Genomic DNA, 22127 nt, shown 5'->3' with positions numbered 1-22127 from the left:
CTGTGATCTTCCTGCATTCCGCATCATTGCATGTGTTGCGTGAGTCTGAAGAGGAATGTATAGACTGGTATCAGACCTATGGGCTACTATTGGACTTAAGGGCTACTATTGGACTTAAGGGCTTGATCTGGACTGGGCTGGGATGTGTTCTTCATTTACAATGGCTCTTGGAGATACAGTTCTCTGTCACAGATGTGTGAGTGTCGATGGATTTGTTTCTCTAGTCTGCTCGGACTCACCTGGGCAGTAAGTGCCGGAGTGGAGGAACCTCAGAAGGAAGGCAGAAATGCATGCGCCGAACCACACATGCGTGCTCAGAGGGAAGGGCAGGCCACCACCGAGAACTGCTGAACAAAGGGCTGGAGCTGGGGCTGGGGCCCCTTCTTCCTGCTGGGCTGGTCCTGTGCTACTTCCTCAAACAAACACAAGCACATGATACCTGCCAGGCACTGCTCGGTGGCTTTGTAAGTACACTCACCCAGCCTCACTGACAGAGCAGGAGCCCCGATGGGCCAGTAGGTTAAGTGCCAGGCTGCTAAGCCAAAGGTTGGCAGTTCAAACCCGCTGGCCGCTCCACGGGAGAGAGGTGGCAGTGTGCTGCTGTCAAGATTGGAAACCCCAGGACCTTGGAGAGCCTAGGAATGCCGTCCTGCCCTGTTCTGCAGGGGCACACTGAGTCAGAATGGCCCCGATGGCTGTGGGTGGGGTTGGGGAAAACTCACAGTGACACTTGTGGGGGTGAAGCCCCGCGACAAAGCTGTCGATCCCGGTGGCACAGTGGGTGAAGCGCTGGGCCGTCGGCTGCGAGGTCAGCAGTTGGACACCACCAGCTGCTCCATTAGAAAGGTGTGGCCTTTCCTATGGTAAAGAGCCACGGTCTCGGAAGCCCACGGAGGCAGTTGGACTGCGTCCTATGAGGTCACTGTGCGTCGGAATCCACTTGAGGGGAGTGAGTTTGGTCATGTGTTTCGCTAGTGGACCTCATCACAAGTGGGGCGTAGGAGCGGAGCTGGCAAGAACAGAAACAGAGGCTCGCTGAGTTCTGGAGCCTGAAGAGCATTCCAATCAGGACCGTGGCCCTGTGCTCTGTTCCTGGTGGCCCTGTGGTCTGTTTCTGGGCTCCTTGGGGATTGTCCTACGTACCTGCCTCCCTGCTCATGTGCACACCTCTGTTCCTCATCTGTTCTTGTGAAGTCAAGAGGAAAAGTGAACTGGAAATGGACTTAGTGACTCACAAGTTCATCTCCAAAAACTAGTCAGCAGGATTCCGATTGGAACTCACCTTCTGTGTGAGGCCGGGTTGACTAGAGATGCAAACTCCGGGACACTCATCTATGTGTGAGAGAGCGCGTGACATCAAGGCGTAATTGTATGCCAGGAACACATCCCAGCCCAGTCCAGGTCAAGTCCGTAAGTCCCAGAATAGTCAGACTCACGCAGCCACATGGAATGGTGCAGAATGCAGGAAGATCACAGGCCGGTGGGCGCAAAGTCTTGTGGATCCAATGGCAGTGGAGGCATCTCCAAGGGTCTGGCAGGTCTCCAAGGCACTTGCCAATAGGAAGGTGAAACAGAGAGAGAGAGAGTGACCCCCCTCCAGCAAGCTATTTATTAAGGTGGCACCTCCAAATGAGGTCACCAGGCTGCGGCCTGATTGACAGGCTAGACCCCACTCATATCTTCTTACGTGTGCCATGTTGGCACCAAAGAACCTAGCCCACTCTCCTGGAGTCTGATCTAACCAACCTAACGCCACCCCCAAAGCCATGGCCGCTGGGGCGATTCTGACTCACGGAAAGACTCGGGTGTGATAGACGGAACTGTGCGTCCTGGGGTGTGGGAAACAGAAGGATTTCTCTCAAGTTGTCTCCCCCAAATATATGCCAGACTTAGCTGCTTGAGAATGACTATACACTTGGAGGTCATCAGGAGTAGATTAGGGGTCATTCTCCCTAAGAGCTATCAGCCATCTAGAGCAAGCAGACACCACTGTTTATCCCACAACAAGTAGGGCCCACTCCCTTCTGATAAGGATAGTAGTTGTCTGTTTCCTTGTAGGAGACACCAGAGAGGTCAAACCCGCCCAAGGATGACCAAGGTTAGGCTGCCATCACGAATCTAGGGTCCGCCCTTCTTGTCACATGTATACCTCTGGTTCCACCCCTTCCTATCATGTGTACACCCCTAGCTCAGCCCCTTCCTGTTACGCTTATGCCTGTCATACATCCCCTTCCTACGATGTGTATGCCTATTGTACTGCCCCTTCCCGTGACGTGTGATTACCTGTAATCATGCCCCCCTAAAGTGATATAACGCTTGGTGAGCAATAAAAAGAAAGCTCTCTCTGGTTCCCGGGGGCCCGGAGCTCTCTCCTGCTCTCGTGGCCAGGTTCCCCCCACGAGGACCACCAAGCGGGGCTGAGGTGAGCATGCTACCATGAATTGTGTCTGACTCTGTTATTGCAATCTCTACCTCTCATGCTCTCTATGACTTTACTATAATCTTCACTTATTATCGCTGTACAATTGCGCCTACCGGACCTGTGACGATTTGTGGGGAACCCCCTCCCCTTATCCTCACACTGGGGTTTTCTGGGCTGCCATCTTTACAGAAGCACGTGGCCAGGCCTTTCTTCCGCAATGCCGAGGGGTGAGGACGAACCTTTAGGTGTTCCCCCCACCCCACCCCATTCCAACCCCAAACCCACCACCATCAAGCTGATTCCAACTCACAGGGAACCCGGACAGAGCTTCCGCGGCTGTAAATCTTCCTGCGAGCAGACAGCCTCATCTTTCTCTTGCAGAGTCGCCGGTGGGTTTGAACCACGGATGGTATAGTTAGCAGTCCAGGGTTTACCCAGGGTCTTATGGAACGTAGCAGAGAGAACTCCATTTCTCAATAGCACCTGGTCCTTGGTGCACTCGAATGACGGTGCTGGGGAAGACTGCGCAACGCACACACACACCCAACTGGGAAGAAAAGCGCCGGGCGCTCCTGAGAAGTGAGGGGGGTGAGATTTCCCGTCACGCACGTTGGACACATCGTCTGCAGAGACCAGTCCCTGGAGAAGGACGTCATGCTTGGGAAAGCAGAGGGGCAGCGGGGACGAGGAAGGCCCTGGACCAGATGGACGGACCCAGTGGCTGCAACCATGGGCTCTGACGTCACCTCGATGGAGGGCGTGGGGCAGGGCCGTCTTTCCTTCTGTCTCACGCACGCGGGGTCGCTGCGAGTTGGACCTGACCCGACTGCCCCTAAAATCTCATCCTCGGATGGAGAGCGAGGATTCTAACTACATTTCCTTTTTAGATGGGCTGGGGGTGGGGTGGGGGAGGAGTGGGATGGGGGCCACGGTTCAACCCATAATACTGATCATGGGTGGATCTGGAAAGAGAGCTTCGACATTCTGGCTGTGAGTGGAAGCTCTTGAGAACCACTGCTGCCCACGCTGATGTCCACCCTCCCACCCCCACCCCCTGCCGTGGTACCCTCCGTGGTACAAATGGCTTTGACTGTGATGCTTTGCTCAAGATGGGCAGTACAGACTCACCCAGCAGAGCCTAGGAAGAAAGGTCTGACAACCTGCTCTGTAAAGAGGTCCCTACAGCCCACTGCTGCGCAGTCGACTCCTGTTCATAGCGACCTTACAGGACAGAGCTGCCCCACAGGGTTTGCAGGGCTGTGATCTATATGGAAGCCGGCTGGTGCATCCTTCTCCCGAGGAGCTGCTGGTGGGTTTGAACTGCTCACCTGGGGGTGAGCGGCCCCGTGCTTCAGGCCAGGGTTCGCCCTGCAAAGGCGCAAGCCAAGAGCATCCTGGGAAGCAGTTCTCTAGCACCTGGGCTCTTGTGAGTCAGCACGGACTCCTTGGCAACAGGCCTGCGTTGTTGTGTTTGAAACTTTCTGGTGAATTGGGTGAAGGTTTGCAGAGCCCGCGATCACGTTTCCATTCCACACATATCTTGTTTCAGCTCCTCTGTTGCCACTTCCTCTCTGTGTGTCCTGTTTCTAATCCTCTTTCTCTCCTAACCTTCTCAACCTTGGCCTTGGCTAAGCATTGCCCTTTGTTTCTTCAGAGAATGATGCGTCTCCTACAGCAGTAAGTTCAGTTCCAGACCTCGAGGTTGATGAAAGGCCCCAGTTCTGTTAGGCCGCCAGAATGGAGACTAAAGGGGGTGGTCTCCCCGATGCCTACCGAGGGCCACAGCAAAGGGGTTGGAAAGAAATCAGGCACATTCATTAGACACCTATGGAAAGATCCAAACTGCGCATGCTCAGACACAAGCCCCCCCACTGGGCTCAGGTGGGAGGTCCACCTGGGTGCACAGACTAGGCCCAGTCACATGACATCACCCAGGTGTACTTAAACTCAAGTCAATGAGGTGGACCAATACCGTCAACCACACCTCCCTAGCTGGAGGAGATGAGAGCCTGCCACAGGAATGCCACGCCTCTTTGACTCCTCTCCGTTCAGGTGTGGTCTTGCAGGTCGGAGGGTGGGGTGCACACACGCCCCAGCTCCCTCTCGAGCCTCTCTTCCAGGGTGCTCTTTGGGGCTTTCCTGTGAATATCTGAAACACCCCTTTTCCCCATAAAAGTCACTTGGGTTCACCAAAGTGCTTCTGTGTCGTGAATTCCTTCAGCGTCGTGAACCAAGAACCGAGGTATAAACCACACCAGAGACCTAACAGTTTTAGGGTGAGGTCCCCACCAGTCCCTATCTGACCAGGAAGTCTTGTCTCTCTCTTTGGAAAAAAATCATTTTATTGGTGGCTCTTATCACAATCCATACACCCATCCATTGTATCAAGCAAATTTGTACATACGTTGCCATCATCATTTTCAAAACATTTTCTTTCTACTTGAGCCCTTGATATCAGCTCATTTTCCCCCACCCCAACCCTACTTCCCTCATGAACCCTTTATAATCTATATATTTTTTTTTCATGTCTAACCCTGACCGCTGTCTCCCTTCACCCATGTTTCTGTTGTCCGTCCCCCTGGCAGGGGGTTATATGTAGATCTTTGAAATCGGTTCCCCCGATCTGGTCTCTGATGATTTTGAGTTCTGTTCCATATTTTTCTCCCACTCTATCCAGGACCTCCTAACGCAGCACCTCTCAACCTGTGGGTCGAGACCACTTTGGGGGTCGAACGACCCTTTCACAGAGGTCACCTAAGACCATAGGAAACACATATTTCCCATGGTCTCAGTAATGGAGACACCGCTCCTCTGTCCGTTTCCAGGCGGGTCTGCCCACATGCAGATACGCCCACCTAGAGTCCCCAGCGTGAAGACTGTTACCCATGCTGCACCATGCTTCAAGACACAATGTCATTGATCTGTCATTAGAAATTATGTTTTGAGAATGATGAGGGGAATGAATATACAAATGTGCTTTACACAATTGATGGATATATGGATTGTGATAAGAGTAGTCTGAGCCCCTACTAAAACGATAAAAAAGGAAATCAGTGTTTCACAATGTATAATGACATATTGTTTTTGTGATTCATCACTATGCTTTAATTATATGCAATTTGAAACAATGACAATACATCCTGCCTATCAGGGATTTACATGACCATTCATCACAGTAACAAAACGACAGTGATGAAGTAGCAATGTAGATAATGTGATGGTTGGGGGGTCACCACCACATGAGGAACTGTATGAAAGGGTCGCGGCATGAGGAAGGTTGAGCACCACTGTGCTAATGTGATCCTTCTCAGAGCAGCTGGTAACAGTAGCTGGGCACCATCTGGTCCTGGTCTCAGGGTCGGGAGACCGACGTTCACGCGGTCTGTTAGTCCACAGCACTAGTCGGCTCTGGATATATCTCCATTGTCACGATGCTTCTTCCCCCCGCGCATGGCAAGACTAAGAGTTGCACCTCAGGTGGCTGTTTGCAAGCTTTTAAGACCCCAGCCATTGCTCATCAAAGTAGAATATAGAGCAGAGGTTCTCCACCTTCCTCATGCCGCGACCCTTTCATCCAGTTCCTCATGTGTGGTGACCACCCAACCATAATATGATTTTCATTGCTACTTCATCACTGTCATTTTCCTACTGTGATGAAATCGGGTGACTCCTGTGAAAATGTCGTTCGACTCCCAAAGGGGGTCACGGCCCACAGGTTGAGAATCGCTGCTATAGTCTGTCCCATTCTAAATAGGGCTCACTCTCTTCTGATAAGGATAATGGATTGTTCCCCTGAAGCAGAGCCCAAAGACTCCTAAAATCAAGCCAACTTGGGGGCAACCAAGGTTGGGCTGCCACCTTGTCTCTAGAACCCGCCCATCTTGTTATGTGTGTGCCTTCCTGTCACACGTATGCCTATTGTACAACCTCTTCCGGTGAGGCATGTGGTTACCTGTAATTAGGGCGACTGGCATACTCCCTGAGTGTACATAAGCCCTGGTTGGAAATACACCTATTCCCTTTCTCTGCGTGGATCTGGCTCCTGAGGTCATGGTGGTCCCGGAGGTGAGCACTTGCATGCTTTATCTTGTCTGATGTCTCTTTAAGTTTACCCCTCAGTGAACAACCACCTCTTGGGCCCGTTCAATCGTGGGGGCTGGTACCCCACACAGAATGAACTTCAATGTTACAAGCGTGGCCAGTGTGTGCCCAGGAGAATTTTTCTAGGTTCTCACATGGGCATTGCTGGAAACAGTAACTAAACCCTAGCCAACCTATAGGACGGGGTAGAACTGCCCCCCTGAGAGTTTCCAAGACCGTAGCATGTTCCAGGAGTAGAGAGTGCTCTTTCTCAACTAGAAGGGCTGGTCGTTTTGAACTGCTGACCTTGTGGTTCACAGCTCAGCATGTAACCACGTGGCCGCCAGGACTCCAGTGTAAATGATCAGCACTAGGGCCTTATCCATGTGTGGCATCTCTCAAACCCTCGTTCCAACGTTGAAGAAGACTTCCAAACTAGATGGACTTCAAAGCTTGCTTCTGAGTATAATGATGTTCTCAGTCAAAGACTGCGGCAGCTTCTTTTCTGGGGGGGATAAAATGTGGTTAGATGCTTGCTTCACGAAATCATCACTCCCACAGGAAAGGCCAGGGAGCTCTCCCGTGGAGCCTGGAACCAGAGAGAAGGAGAGGGAGGGAGAGAGAGAAAGAGGCTGTAAATCTTTAAGAGTGCTGACAGCCTCATTCTCCCTCGGAGCAGCTGGTGGATTCGAACTGCTGGCCCTGAGGTTGGCAGCCCAACATGAAACTCACTCCTGGAGGGAGGCGGAGGGCGGAGAAACCCTCAAAGCAAACACACCAGAGTCTGACTTCCAGAAAGCTGGCCACAGAAGCTGTGGCTGCGGACCAGGCGTCAGCTCTCCACCCTCGGAGACGAGTGAATCATGGGAACAGTACGGGACAAACACACCCAGCTTGGAAAAGGCCACTCCGGGGCTGGCTGCCTGGGAAGGCTTGTCTGCCATCCCCTGTGGTGGCCGTATCTTGCCTCGCGTCTGATACCAGCTAGTCGGAAAACAGGCCCCCTTTCAGGAATCCCTCCTCTGCTGGACGTGAGGGAGAGACCCCAGACCTCTGGGGAACCTGGCTGTGGACCCCAGCGAGGTCCAGATTGGAGCGTTGGCCACAAGAGCAGGTAAGCATGAGGGGAAAGAGAGAGAGAGAGAGAGAGAAAGTGGGATTGCAGCTGCCACCACCCACAGAGTCCCCCTGCCAGTCTTTGAACTTGACAGGCATGGAGTCATCTCCTACCTTCTCCGTTCCCTCTGGCTCCCTGCCCTCAACCTTATATTCACCAAACCCATGGACCGTTCCTCTCAGAATTGGGTCCACAGAGCCAGCAGTTGAGAGCTGGGATCTTATAACGGCTGGGCCAGCATCCATGCCAGCTTCCACACTCTTGAGGCGGACTTGGGGAGACGAGCACAAGACCCTCTTGTTCCAGGACCCCGAACGTTTTCTGCGGCACAGATGCGGAGAGGACCCTGCTGCCTCAAAGCTGGATGGCCGGGCCGGGGATTTCCACCGTTTCTGGCAAACCCACAGGAGCGTTTCACACACTGAGTGAAGTGTAACGCAGGTGAGTCCACTTCTGAAGGGAAGGTATTTCCTGGAGTGAGTTTAAGTTGATGGGCTTGGTTGATCTCACCCGAGTCATCAGGGTCGGGGGCCATAGGGTTGTGTGCAAAACAAACAATAGCAGCAACAACGCGCGGGCGCGTGTGCACACACACACACACACACACACACAACACTGGTTGTTCACTCTGTGACCCTTTTGTGTCTGAGTGGAACTGTGATCCACGGGGATTTCAGTGGCTTGGGGAGAAGTTTCTCTTCTGAGGGGATTCTGGGGGGACTTGAACCTCCATTCTTTTATTTTATTTTATTTTTATTTTGTTGTGGAGTTTGTTCCATGAGATCAGACTTTTTAAAAAAATTATTTTATTGAGGGCGAACCTCCATTCTTACAGTTAGTGGGTGAATTAATGGGTTAATGGCACCACTAGGTATCCCAAACCAGTTGGTGTTGAGTTGATTCCAACCCATGACCACCCCGAGTGTGTCGGAGTTGTGGAGCGGTGGGCAATGGAGTTTCTCGGAGCTGATTTTTCAGTAGTGGATCACCAGGCTTTTCTTCCGAGGCACCCCTGGAAGGTGGACCAGAACTGCCAACCTTTGAGTGAGCACTGAGCCTACGGACAGCTTGTTTGGGACATGTCTTTGTTAGCCTTTGGAGGGCCATGGGGGTTCGCTGTGATGGCCTCTCTTTCTCTCCTGACACTAGGATTTGTGTCGTCTCTCTGTGGGTCTTGTCGTGGTTAGCGTGGCTAGAGTTTTTCATCAAGCTTTGGGATCTTTGCAAAGAAGTGTGTGTGGTGCGATGGATTCTGTAATCTGGCTCCTCTAGCTGTAAGTCCTCTATTTTGTGATATGTCCTAAATCATAGCCTTCGGGCCCGTGTTAAAGGAGCCCTGCTGGTGTCCTGGTTTATGCACTGAGCTGCTGCGAACTACTAGGTCAGCAGTTTGAAACCACGGACCACCCTGTAGAGACTTACAGTGTCTGGAGCTCCAAGGGGCCAGTTATACTCCATCCTACAGGGTCTCTGTAAGTTGGAACGGGCACCAGGGCAGTGAGATGCCTTTGGTCATGGCCACATGTCGGAGTGAGTTGTCCCTTCCATTAAAGAGGCAGGATGGCTCCTTACTGCTCACTCCCTGGTCACTCCCCTCTCTCCCCTCTCCTCTCCCGTTCTCTCTCCCTTGTTCCCTTGCCCTCCTTCCCGTCCCCCTCTCTCCACATGGACCACCAAGCTGGGCTGAGTCCATGTTACTTTCAATATTCTTCACCAGTGAAGAAAGCTGATGGTGCCCCACTACCAAAAGATATAACATCTGGGGTCTTAAAGGCTTGAAGATAAACAAGCAGCCATCTAGTCAGGAAGCTACAAAGCCCACATGGAAGAAGCACACCAGTCACTGTGATCACAAGGCCGGGTCCGAACTAGGCAGCCCTGTTTGGACTAAGCTGAAGCAGGTCCAGGCCCTGCACATCCCAAAGGTCAGCAACAGACAGCGGCCAGATGAGATAACCGCCAGATAGGATAACCAGTGAAACCAGATGTTCCAGAGGGGAGGCTCGGTTCAAAGAAAGCTGCAAGGAGTCCACAAGCAATTCTCGGAGTGTCCAGACCCCATATGCTAATTGCCATACATTCCTCACCACCCCTTTACAAACCCTCGCCCCCAGCTGCTGAGCACGACTTCCCTGACCTGTTGACCTAGGTCACAGAACCTCATCCGGGAGTCCCCCCCCCCACTAATAAAGCTATTTCTGTTTCTGCTAAAAAAAATAAAATAAAATAAAAAAATACAGAGGCAGGATGATAGATCGCAGGGAAGCAACAGAGCCCACATGGAAGAAGCACAGCAGCCTGTGTGGTCATGAGGAGTCAACGTATAACTCCCCCACCCACCAACACAGATACACACACACACACAGGGGGACGAACCACAGAAACATGGGTGAAGGGAGACAGCAGGCGGTGTAAGATATGACTTATAGGAGACACAATGGCGGTTTCGCCGTGAGGACCTGTCGGGATGAAAATAGACGAATCTGGAAGCAGATGTTTCTAACAGTTTCTCTCGCCACAACTTTTGCCGTGCCGTCTGATCCGCGCATCTTGGTCCATCACGGCAGTAGCAGCCATCACCCGGGCACTGACAAACAGAACTGTCCTGAAACATGTCTTATCAATTCGACATGGAGTTTTACACCGTGTTTGTCCTAAATCTACACCACCTCTCCCAGATGACTATAACTGCAAGGGAGACCTTGCTTGGGCATCAGATGGTAGGACAATAGGCTACCGCCCTTCTGTGGACATGCCAGAGGAACACACAACACCTGTTCCTCGGCCAGACCCTCTACGTAACAGTGAGGAAACACAGGATCGGGTGCTGAAAACTAGAGTAGCAGTGAAAGAGCAGCCCCTTGAGCAAGGACCTGGTTCTTTACTATGAAGCACCGTTGGTGTTATGGGCAGTATCACAGACGTCGTATGAAACTGCATCCTCCACAAGACAGATGATTCCGAGGTTCTCATCAGGAATCAGAGAGGAATGTTCTCATTGGCCTCATTTGCCACTTGAGAAAAATATCCGATGTAGTCCCTACTATGTTACAAATAAAATAATTTTTTAAAAAAGAGATGACTTATAAAAAAAACGGATAAGGAGGCAGGATTAGAGGGAGGCGTGTCTTGAGTCCCAGCCTGACGCGAGCATGTGACTCGAGTCACCGCCCTTCGTTTCCCGGGAGCTGTGTCTGTGTCCGACACACGACACACGGGACGCTCTGGCCAAGCTCACATGCTGGCTCTGGCTCCTGCCTCTGACTTGTCTGCATCGGAGCTCCGGTCCTTGGCACTTGCACCAGCCGCCTGGCGTCTGACCTGTTGGATTGGGTCCTTCAGCCTGTGCAGCCACATGAGTGAGGAGAGGACTGCCGGTAGGTGCCTGACCCGCCCCCCCACCTGCCCGCCCAGCCAGAGTTGGCCCTTGAGAGCCTCCCACAACCTCATGAGCCCTTTCCTTGACAGAATGAGAGTCCCATGAGACACTGTAGTGAATTACAGACCCCCCCCTAAACTGGAAGAAGTGTACCGAGGGCAGGGGGGGGCAGTTGAGAGTAGGAATGAGGGCAGTATAGCAGTTTGGGGGAAATTGGACATTTGGGACGTCTTAAACCTCCACCTCACGGGAACCAGCCTTATCTTTAACCTTTGAAAAGGGATTGCTCGTGCATGTGATAAACTGTATTCTGCTGTACCCTATACACACAGAAACATGTGCACATCAGTTTTCTGAGTCTTCACCAGCGGAACACACGCGCACACACACGCACAGGCACAGGTAGCCAGCACCTGAGTCAAGAAACACAACAGGGGGGAGGGGGAGGGAGGGGGAAAAATGAGGAGCTGGTACCAAGAGCTCAAGTCGAAAGCAAATGTTTTGAGAATGAGGAGGGCAACAAATGTACAAATGTGCTTGACACAATGGATGGATTGTGTGGATTGTGATAAGAGTTGTACAATAAAATGATTTAATTATTTTAAAAAAAAAAGAGGAAGAAGAAAAAACAAACAAAACAAAACCAGTCCCTAGAGCAGTGGTTCTCAACCAGTGGGTCCTGACTCTTTTGGGGAGTCGAACGACCCTTTCACAGGGGTCACCCGATTCATCACAGTAGCAAAATGACAGTGATGAAGCAGCCACGAAAATAATTTGATGGTTGGGGGGCCCCCACCACAGGAGGAACTGTATGAAAGGGTCGAGGCATGAGGAAGGTTGAGAACCACTGGCCTAGAGCCTCCTTTCCACCCGAGTCACCACCCCCACCCCCACCCCCAAGGGAGCCAGCATTCTGACTCCTAACACAGAGCCCCCTCGCCTGCTTTCTAACTCGACATGAGTGGAATCTTTCTGGACACTGCCCTTTGTGGCTCAGTCCCACCCGTTAGCATCGGATGGGTGGAAACCCGCCCACCTTTTCACGTCTGGCTGTGGTCGTGTGGAACACTCGGCTTCGTGAGTAGTCAATAGCGTTCATCCAGGGTCCCTTGGCAGGCAGCAAAAAAAAGGCTTTCTCTGGGCGATAAGGTTCAAGGTTTGAACTTGCCCAGAGAGGCCTGGCCATCCACTTTCCTAAAGGCCACAGCCAGGAACGCTCTGTGGCAGCCTGCCAGTGGGCAGGCTGATCAGGTGAGCAGTAACACCAGAGGGGGCACAGGCAGCCCTAGGAGACCAAGTAGCCGGGCAGCCTTTGGCTGGGGGAGGAAAGCTCAGACCGCAGGAAGGGATTGCGAAGGACACACAGAAGCAGGAAACACAGGAAATAGCCAGGGCACTCCTACCACCTGGGGGCCCACGGAACCAGCTTTGCCAAGCAAAATGGGTGTATGCCTTGCCAGATGGGAAAACCAATTCGCTTTGTAAACTTTCCATCGCCACGAACGTTAGTGTGTAAAAACAGACAAAGTAAGAGTGGGGGTCGCTCTACTCTATAGCATTGCTTACTGAAGTTATTACTCACTGGAGGCTTGCCGGGGTCACAGCCCAAACCCACCGGCTGCTCCACAGGAGAAAGGTGACGCTTTCTACGGCCCCCAAAAGATTGACAGCCTCAGAAATGCCCAAAGGCTGTTACTCTGTCTTTGAGGGTCACTGGGAGTTGGAACCAACTTGGAGGCCAGTGACCTTGTTTTCATCTGTTCTCCGGGGATGAAAAAGGAACCCTGGTGGCCTAGTGGTTACACGTTGGCCTGCTCACTGCAAGATTGGCGGTTCGAAACTATCAGCCGCTCCTCTGAAGAACAATGAGGCTATCCCCATAAAGAATTATGGTGAGTTTCTGAGAGTGCAACTCTTTGTATTTATTTCTTAAAATCACTGTATTGGGGGCTCATACAGCTCTTATCACAATCCATCCATCCATTCATTGTGTCAAGCACCTCTGTACATTTGTTGCCATCATCATTCTCAAACATTTTCTTTCTACTTGAGCCCTTGGGATCAGCTCCTCATATTTCCCCTCCCTCCCTCAGGAACCCTTGATACTTTATAAATCATTATTTTTCATGTCTTACACTGACCGACGCCTCCCTCTTAATGGGAGTAGAAAGCCCAAGCATTCTCCTGTGGGACGGCTGGTGGTTTCGAACTGCAGACCTTTGGGCTCGCAGCCATAACTGTGAGTAGGTGATGTCCACCATGAGAAGGGCACTGTGCTAAGCACCTCACTCCTATGAACTCAATGCTCTCCCACAACACTCTGTTTTTTAAAAGTCATTGTATCGGGGGCTCTTCCAGCGCTGATCACAAGCCACACATCCATGCGTTGCCTAACACTCTCTCAACCAAACCCAGACCCAAAGCCAGTGCTTTCCAGTCAGTGCACCGAGTCAGTTCTGAGTCACCGGGGCCCATTGACAGCAGGTGGCTCCTGCTCCGCGGAGCCCTGGTGGGGTCATGGTTACATGTTGGGCTCTGATCTGCCTGGTCGGCACTTGGACTCCACCAGCCGTTCGCGCCTTGGGGGAAAAGCCTGAGCTATCTGCTCCCAGCGACGGATATATCGTCTCGAAGCCCACAGGAGCTCACTAGGAGTCAGCACAGCCTTGTCGGTCATGAGGTTGTTTTGCTTGTTTGTTTCGATGGCTCCTGCTCCAGAGGGCGTCTTTCTGGCCTGTCATATCCGTCCGTCCATTCATTGATTTACATCATCTTGACGGAAGCGGATTTGCCAGGCCTTTCTTTCTAGGAGCCTCGTGGGGAGTTTGAACTGCCAACCCTTAGGATGGCGATTGAGTGCAAGCCACTTGCTCCACCCAGACTCCCTCTGACATGCTCTTCCCCACAAAAACCACTGCTGTCGGTGGACCCTATAGGGTAGACGTGAACTGCTTCCTGGGGTCCCCAAGGCTGTGAACCTTTTACGGGACCAGGCAGCCTCACTTTTCCCCCCAGGGGGGGCTGGGGGATTCTAACTGTCAACTCCGAGTTTCCCAGCCCGGTGAGGAACCCACGGCGCCACCAGAGCTCTCATGACATCCTCTTAGGTGGCTGGACGACGGCTCCCGTCACACAGATCAAGAAAGGGGGGCACAGGGACTTTACGTGACTTTGCCAGAGGCCACCCAGTAGGGGAGGATTTGGCTTTAAAGCCCGCCCACATTTCACTCCAGTGACGTGACGAGAAAGGGCTTGAGGCAGTGCCCAGACGCAGACACCGAGTCGCTTGGCCTCTTGGCCACTACCTGGAAGGGCACAGCGGGTGGGGGTGGCAGTGGCGGGAGCGTCCCAACAACTTCCTCTCCACCCTTCCTGTTGTTGAGTCAGTCCCAGCAGGGACTGGATTGGGGCAGTGCCAGCCAACCCATAATAGTCCGCCTGGGGTGGCAGGGCTGGCCACTCTGATAAGGGGTGGGGAGGGGTGGGGACAGCTTCCCTGGAGCCTGTCCTATCCAGAGCGCCCATGCTCCTGACCTTTTGCTTTGTGCTACCTCTTCATGCCTCTAGGCCTGCCCAGACCAGCGAGAGAGGGTCCCCAGGCTGACTCTTCCACCCCACAGAGTCCGCAGGAACCTGGGTCCAGTGGCCACTGCTGCCCAGACTTCTGCTCTCCAGAGCCCAGGGTGTGTGGACAAGACTATCCCTGGGACCAGCTCTCTGGAGTAGCACAGGCCCCCGCTGTGTTATTTAGCTCCAGGGATCCCAGGTAAGTTCCCTAACTCCTCTGTGCCTCAGTTTCCTCATCTGCAGAATGGGCAAAACAGTGTATCAAAATGTTTTTCCAGACTTGTCGGGCATACTGGCCCCTTTTCAAGGAGCCCAGGGGTGGCGTGGGTTAACAATGAGTTGGGCTGCTAATTGCAAGGTTGCTTGTTCAAACCCACCAGCCGCTCTGTGGGAGAGAGATGAGGCTTTCTCCTCCAGTACAGAGTTACAGCCTCAATTCTACAACTCTCTAGGGATGGAATGATTGAATGCTGTGATCTGGGAATTAGGCGCTGTGCTAGTCTGGGTAGACAAGAGAAACAAATTCTCAGAGAGACACTCATATGTATAAGAAAGCTTTATATACGAGAGCAATTGAATATTGAGAAAATATCCCAGCCCAGTCCAGATCAAGTCCACAAATCTGATATGAGCCCCTAGGTCGGATACCAATCTATCAAGTCTTCTTCAGACTCATGCAACACACATGCAATGATGCCGAATCCAGGAAGATCACAGGCCCGTGGGTGGAAAAGTCTTGTGGATCCAGTGGCATTGTAAGCATCTCAGCGCTGGCAGGGGTCTCCACGTGGCTTCTCCAGCTCGGGTCACTAGCATGGCTCCATGTGTCTTGTCAGCCGCAATGTCTCCCAGGGGGTCCTCAGAAAGAGAGAGAGCGGGTGTCCTGCCTTCACGGAGGAAGACAGGAGTTCCCGGAATCCTCAGCAGAAGGCCATGCCCACAGAGCCCTCATTGGCTATGACCTGATTGACAGGCTAGCCTCCACCCCTTCACGCATCAGCCTCTCAAATTGACAAACGATTATATCACTACCACAGCCCCTCATCGGCTCGATGACAGGTAGTTTGTTCCCCCTTTCAGAAAGAGAGAAAGAAAGAGAGGAAGAGAGAGAGGGAGAAATTACTTAGTGTCCTCCTGGCCCACCCCATTTCTCTCCTGCTCAGGTGCCCGGCATTCGGATGGAGAACTTGACCCTGAACTACGACTATGACAACTACAGCGAGGTCCCGGGGTTCCCCGTGGACTGCCCAGATGGCTCTTGCCTGCACACCAACGCCTTCCATGTGGTGCCGCCGCTGCTGTACACGCTCATCTTCCTTGTGGGCGTGCCGGGCAATGCCATGGTGGCCTGGGTGGCCGGGAAGGAGGCCCGGCAGCGCGCCGGCGCCACCTGGTTCCTGCACCTGGCCGCGGCTGACCTGCTCTGCTGCTTCTTTCTTCCTACCCTGGCAGTGCCCGTTGTCTGGGAAGGCCACTGGCCTTACGGGGCCGTCGGCTGCCGGCTCCTGCCCTGCGTCATGTTACTGTCCATGTTCGCCAGCGTCCTGCTCCTGGCTGCCCTCAGCGCGGACCTGTGCCTGCTGGCCCTCAGGCCTGCCTGGGGGGGCGCTGGCTGGCGGGCACGGGGCGTGAGGGCTGCTTGTGTGGCCGCCTGGGGCCTGGCTGGGCTGCTGACCCTGCCCTCTGCCTTCTACCGCCGGCTGTACCAGGAGCACTTCCCACCCCGGCTGGAGTGCGTGGTCGACTACGGGGGCTCGGCCACGGCTGAAGGTGCGGTGGCCGCCGTCCGGTTCCTTGCGGGCTTCCTGGGGCCTCTGCTGGCTGTGGTCAGCTGCCACGGCACCCTCCTGTGCCGCGTAGCCCGCTGGCCACTGGGCACGGCTGTCGTGGTGGGCTTTTTCATCTGCTGGACCCCCTACCACGTGCTGGGGCTCGTCCTCGCTGCTGCTGCCCCCAATTCCGTGCTCCTGGCCAGGGCCCTGCGGGCCGAGCCACTGGTCACGGGCCTTGCCCTGGCTCACAGCTGCCTCAACCCCGTGCTCTTCCTGTACTTTGGGCGGGCACAGCTCCGCTGGTCCCTGCCAGCCGCCTGTCGCTGGGCCCTGCGGGAGCCCCAGGGCCAGGACCAGAGTGCGGTCAGCAAGAAATCCACCAGCCATGACCTGATCTCAGAGATGGAAGTGTAGGCGGGTTCCCATCATGCCATTCCACTTCACAAACCTGGCTTTGGGGAGCGCTGGAGCCAGGGGCTGAACTCACTGCCATCGACCCCAGGCGGACTTAGAGCAGCCCTCTAGACAGGGCCGAACTGCCCCTGCAGGTTCCTGAGATGGTAAACTCTTGACGGGAGTAGAAAGCCCCTGTCTTTCTCCAGCGGAGCGACTGCTGGTTTCGAACTGTTGACCTCACCGTTGACCGCCCAACTTGTAACCACTACGCCACTGAAGGGCTCAACAGCATCTCCCTGTACGCCTTCCTCTGCTCAGCTGTCATCCACTGGGCACCAGCGACGTGCCAGGCTCTGGGGACACAGGAGAGAGACACCATCCCTACCCTCATGGAGCTAGAGGGCAACCGGAAGTAGATAAAGACAGGCGTGCAAAACATGTGAGGCCCCCGGCGTGGGCTCTGCCACCTCAAGCCGTGGGCGGGTGGGTTGGGGCAGGGATAGGGGTCAGCCAAGCAAGGTGCCTTGGGGGAAAATATTTGAGCCCAGATCTGACGCAGAGAAGGGAAGAGAAAATCCATACTGGAAATCCGGGGAGAGGCCCCAGTCGGTGGAAGAATAGGGACAAAGATCCTGAGGCACCAAGCACTAGCCATCGCACAGCGAAGAGCCCAGTGGGGAGGGAGTCGAAGGAGGAAAGGGAAGAGCGGTAAGCGGGAAGGGTAGAGCCATAGGGAGAGACAAGGGATCCATAGCCTTCTCGGCCCCAGGGAACCCTGGGAGCGTTCTGAGCCAGGGTTGCTGGGCCCATTGTTGCAGCCACTGTGTTTGAAGGGCTTCCTCCTGTTGGCTGCCCCTCTGCCAAGCACGGGGTCCTTCTCCAGAGGTTGGTCTCGCCTGAGAACATGTCCAAAGTATGTGCCTCGCCATCCTGGCCTCTAAGGAGCCTGCTGGCTGTACGTCCTCCGTGACAGGTCTGTGGTTCTTTTGGTGATCCGCGGCGCTCTCAATCAGTCTTCATAAGCACCATCGTTCACGTGCATCGGATCTTCTTGGGTCTTCCTGATTCCATGTCCGATTTCCACATGCGTGTGAGGTGAATGGAAACATCATGGCGGGAGGGGAGAGAGAAAGAGGAGCTGAACCCCAGGGCTCGAGTAGAGAGAAAATGTTTGGGAAATGATGATGGCAAATGCTCGACACAATGGATGTATGGAATGTTTTAAGAGCTGCCCCAATAAAGTTATTTTAGAAAATGGCATTGGCCCTGTGGGTTTTTTGAGACTATACATTTTTACAGGGACGGGGGTGGGTGGGGGCAGACAGCCTCATCTTTCCTTATCTTTCTGCAGAGGAGCGACTGGTGGTTTCAAACTGCTGGCCTTGTGGTTAGCAGCCCAACGAGGAACCCACGACATCACGGGCGCTTCACTTTGGAAATCACAGGGAACAGAACAAAGTCCCTGCCCTGCTGGAGCTCACGCTGTGGGTGAGACAGGTAGATAAATAAAGATACGTAATATATCAAGCGGTACTGTGGAACATACCCTTTGGACCAAAACAAAGCCCCCGCAAAATCGATGCTATTTTAACATGGTCAGATAAAATAGCTCAGATGAATGACATTCATAGGGTTGATGTCACCCAGTTCAGGAACTCATGGTGTCCCCTATACCTCCTCTCCCCACACACAGTGGACCTTCTCTGGTCCCAGGTTCTACAGAACACGTAATAGAGCTTACTGCCCACTTTCATCATAGACTGATATGTGGTGGATAGACCCAGATATTGCTTAAGTGCAATATTTCTTAGATTACAGAAACACTAGCAATGAAATTGTTTTATAAGCTCTATCAATATAGAATGACAAGGTGATAAGTTACAACATTATTGGTGGCCAAGTGGAAGCCTTTTATTTTGTTGTTGTTGTTGCTTTTTTTCTCCATCTTTTCCTTTCCTGACGACGTCTTCATTCTCAAGAAAGCTCCTGATACAGGCTCACAAAGATTACCTGTCACAGTATGGTGCCTACACCCATGCAAAGTTGGGCCGGGTTTTCTCCAAGAACACTGATGTCCCCTAAAACAGCAACGGTGCATGCTTGTGGCACACGCGGGTGAAACCACATGGCTTCCATTGAGTAATAACAACAGCCCTGACCTGAGCTCAGTAGAACGTTTAGAAAGTAAGTCAGCATGGAGTTTCACCCCTGTAGTTAGAGTAATACTTCTACAATGAGCCTGGAAGCCCTGGTGGTACAGGGGTTGTGCGTCAGGCTGGGAGCTACATGGTCAGCAGTTCAAAACCACCAGCAGCTCCTTGGGGGAAACACTGGGCTTTCTGTTCCCAGCAATAGTTACAGTCTTGGAAACAATCAGGGGGGTTGCTATGAGTCAGCATGGACTCGATGGCAGTGAGTTTGTTTTTTTATAAGATGAGCCTGTGGGGTGGAGGGGAGCTCTGTTGTTTTAACTACAAGGATAACTTTATCTCAAAAGAATTCCTCCCTGCTGAAGCGTGGCACAAGAATTTTATAGGCTGCCATTTCGGTTATACTCTCTGTGCCATCCACTGGTCACCTCACTCGGGACACCGCTGGCCTGGGGATAGATAAGCTGTGGAGCATGTGACCCTGTAAGACATGCAGTCGCTAGCCCCCTATCTTAATTACCGAGTGCTGCAATAACAGAAACTAAGCGGAGGGCTTGACCAACCAGAAACGTATTCTCTCCCCGTTGAGGAGGCTGGAGATCAACGTTTGGAGCGGCACCTCTGGGGCGAGCCGGTGTCTTTTTGTCCATTTTGGAGAAGGCCCTCATCTCTGCAACTTCACCTTCAGATTCCTGGTCCCTGGGAGATCTCCATGGGTCTTGACATTAATCTTACCCCTTCTGTTCCTCTGGCTTGCTGGCTTCACCTCTTTTAGATCTCAGAAGAGATGGACTCGTGATATACCTGAGTTAGTTAATTGTGCCAGCCTGGCCGATAATCACATGTGGGGCTGGTTGAAAGGTGGAGGGATAAATGGGTGGTGAGCCTCGCCTTTCGAGTTCTCGGGTCTCTTGCTTTGTGATGGTCGCACCAGGGTGCAGCTGCCTTAGCAGTTCCCTGCTCCAGCTTGCAAGATTGACTTCCTACAAGACATCCCCAAGGAGAAGCCGCATGGACCTATCCCGATGCAGCCCTGGGTGCTGGAGCAGCCGTGTGGAGACCCCTGCTAGTGCTGAGATGCTTATTCGTTCACTGACTCAGCTTTCCTCCTGCAGTCGGCATCATTGCCTCTGTTTTGTGAGGTGGAGGACTTTGTGGACTGGTGTTGGGTTAATGGGTTAATGTTGGACTTGTGGGCTTGGGCAGCATTGGGGTGGGATGTTTTCATGATGCACATTTTCTTTACATAAAACTCTCTCTTATACATGAGTTGCTGTGGATTTGTTTCTCCAAAGTACCTAGACTAATACAATACCCTACACAGATCCTGCCTCTCAGCAAAGATAATTTAATGGGATTATACTCACAGACTCAGGGTCTAGGAGTCAAAATCCAAATTTGGAGGTGGAGCATGACACAACTCGACTCCTGAGTTAGTTTACTGTGCCAACCTGGCCAATAAACACATGTGGGGTTAATTAAGGGTGGAGGGATAAATGGCTCAGTGAGCCTCGCCTTTCTAGTTCTTGCTTTCTGATGCTCGCACCAGGGTGCAGCTGCCTTAGCAGTTCCCTGCTTCAGCTTGAAAAGCTGACTTCCTGCAAGACATCCCCAAGGAGAAGCTGCATGGACCTACCCCGATGCAGCCCTGGGTGCTGGAGCACCTGTGTGGAGAGCCACCCCTGCCAGCACTGAGACGCTTACACACTCACTGATTCAGCTTTCCTCCTGCAGTCGGCATCATTGGGTGTGTTCTGTGAGATGGAGGAGGACTTTGTGGATTGGTGTTGCACATATGGGTTAAAGAGTTAATATTGGACTTGTGGGCTTGGGCAGCACTGGGTTGGGATTTTTTCTTGATGAGCACTTAACCTTTATATAAAACTCTCTCTTATACATGAGTTTCTGTGGATTTGTTTCTCTAAAGTACCCAGACTAACACAACACCTAACTCCATGTGCGAGAATCGACCGGACAGCGGGCTCTTTCACAACAGTAATACCAACAGCCTATGTCTAGTGGTGAACACAGCAGTATTTAGGCACTCAAGTCACATGATCTCATGTGTTCTTCCTAGCAATCATGAAGAGTAAGAACTGACTTCATGTTACGGTGCTGTGGGGGCTTGGGCGTCACCAGGATGCTTGGAAGCTATGCTCCCAGCACTTCGACATCAGCGCACTCACCTGTGGGGGACGAGCAACAGCAGAGCTTTCAGACTGAGACTAGACAGAAAGGCCTGGAAGTCCACTGCTGAAAATCAGCCAACAAAAACCCTGTGGGTCACAACAGACGATTGTCTGGTGTAGTGCTGGAAGAGGAGGCTGTCCCCAACATCGGAAGGCAGTCAAAATACACACTGCAACAATCATGAAGACGGGGCAGGATAAGGCAATGCTTGGTTCTGTTGGGAATGGGCTGTCATAAGTCAGAGCCAACTGCACGGCAACTCACATGCCCTCAACAAGAAGGCATGGGGAGGCTGAGGCTCAGGATGGAAATACCAAGCATGCCTAAGACTTTGGACCCACTTTCCTCATTCATTTCCTCATTCCTTCAACAGCACAGTATGGACCATCTGCTCTGAGTCAGGTCCCGTGGGTTCTGGGGAACACAAGGCAAATGGCCCTGCCCATAGGAACCTGGAGGGTTGAGGTGGATTATTTATGAGTGTGTTTATTGGGTGAATAGTGCATTAAGAGAGTGGTCTCAGGCTTGTTTTAATAGTCAATATTTAATAGGAATTCCAGAAAATTTCACCGAGCTCATGCAGAACCTATACATGGACAGGTGCTCGAGCAGAACAAGTGAATACTGCATGATTTAAAATAAGGAATGGTGTGCATCAGGGTTGCAGCCTTTCACCATAATCTCCTGCCAACTTGAGCGAGGGGGTGGAGTCTAGCCTGTCAATCAGGTCCCAGCCAATGAGGTCTCTGTATGGGCATGGTCTTCTCCTGAGGATTCTGGGAACCCTGGTCTTCCTCCCTGGAGGCGGGACATGTTGGGAGCCGGCCCTAGCAGACATTCTCAAGGTCCTTCGAACATGACCGGCCCTAGTGGAAAATAACTGGCAGGTGGTTATGCCTTTAAAAGACATCTTAGTCACCAAAGCTTCCTTGTTCTATGAAACTGTCTGAGACAGCTTGCAGTTTGTGTTACCTCCCGTCTCCCCCCGAAATGTTCTTTGACTATTGTGCAGCTGTAACTGTTGTGCAGCTACGTGACCTTGGTTGGTTATCCT

At 52.6% G+C, this 22127-nt stretch overlaps 1 protein-coding gene and 1 pseudogene across 2 annotated transcripts; both read left to right on the top strand.

The window, feature by feature from the left end:
* The first annotated feature begins 7504 nt into the window (after positions 1 to 7504).
* C5AR2 (complement C5a receptor 2) lies at positions 7505 to 16938 on the top strand. 2 transcript variants are annotated; one of them, XM_045292950.1, is made up of 4 exons: positions 7505 to 7616; positions 7926 to 8060; positions 14566 to 14764; positions 15729 to 16938. In XM_045292950.1, the coding sequence occupies exon 4, from the start codon at positions 15744 to 15746 to the stop codon at positions 16749 to 16751; it is 1008 nt and encodes a 335-aa protein (XP_045148885.1). In that variant the 5' UTR covers positions 7505 to 7616; positions 7926 to 8060; positions 14566 to 14764; positions 15729 to 15743; the 3' UTR covers positions 16752 to 16938. The 2 variants fall into 2 exon arrangements, with proteins under 2 accessions (XP_045148885.1, XP_004710458.1); XM_004710401.2 differs by lacking the exons at positions 7505 to 7616; positions 7926 to 8060 and adding an exon at positions 10918 to 10996.
* LOC115870353 lies at positions 9134 to 10577 on the top strand (annotated as a pseudogene).
* Positions 16939 to 22127: the final 5189 nt, after the last annotated feature.

Source organism: Echinops telfairi, unplaced genomic scaffold (assembly GCF_000313985.2).
Source record: "Echinops telfairi isolate 266 unplaced genomic scaffold, ASM31398v2 ScPeMD7_655;HRSCAF=1070, whole genome shotgun sequence".
NCBI lineage: Eukaryota > Metazoa > Chordata > Mammalia > Afrosoricida > Tenrecidae > Echinops > Echinops telfairi.
Note: the sequence above shows the minus strand (reverse complement) of the source record. Positions and strands in the feature narration are given on the sequence as shown.

Bases quoted from the DNA above. Each gene is read 5' to 3' on its own strand.
- C5AR2 (XM_045292950.1), top strand. From the start codon at position 15,744: ATGGAGAACTTGACCCTGAACTACGACTATGACAACTACAGCGAGGTC.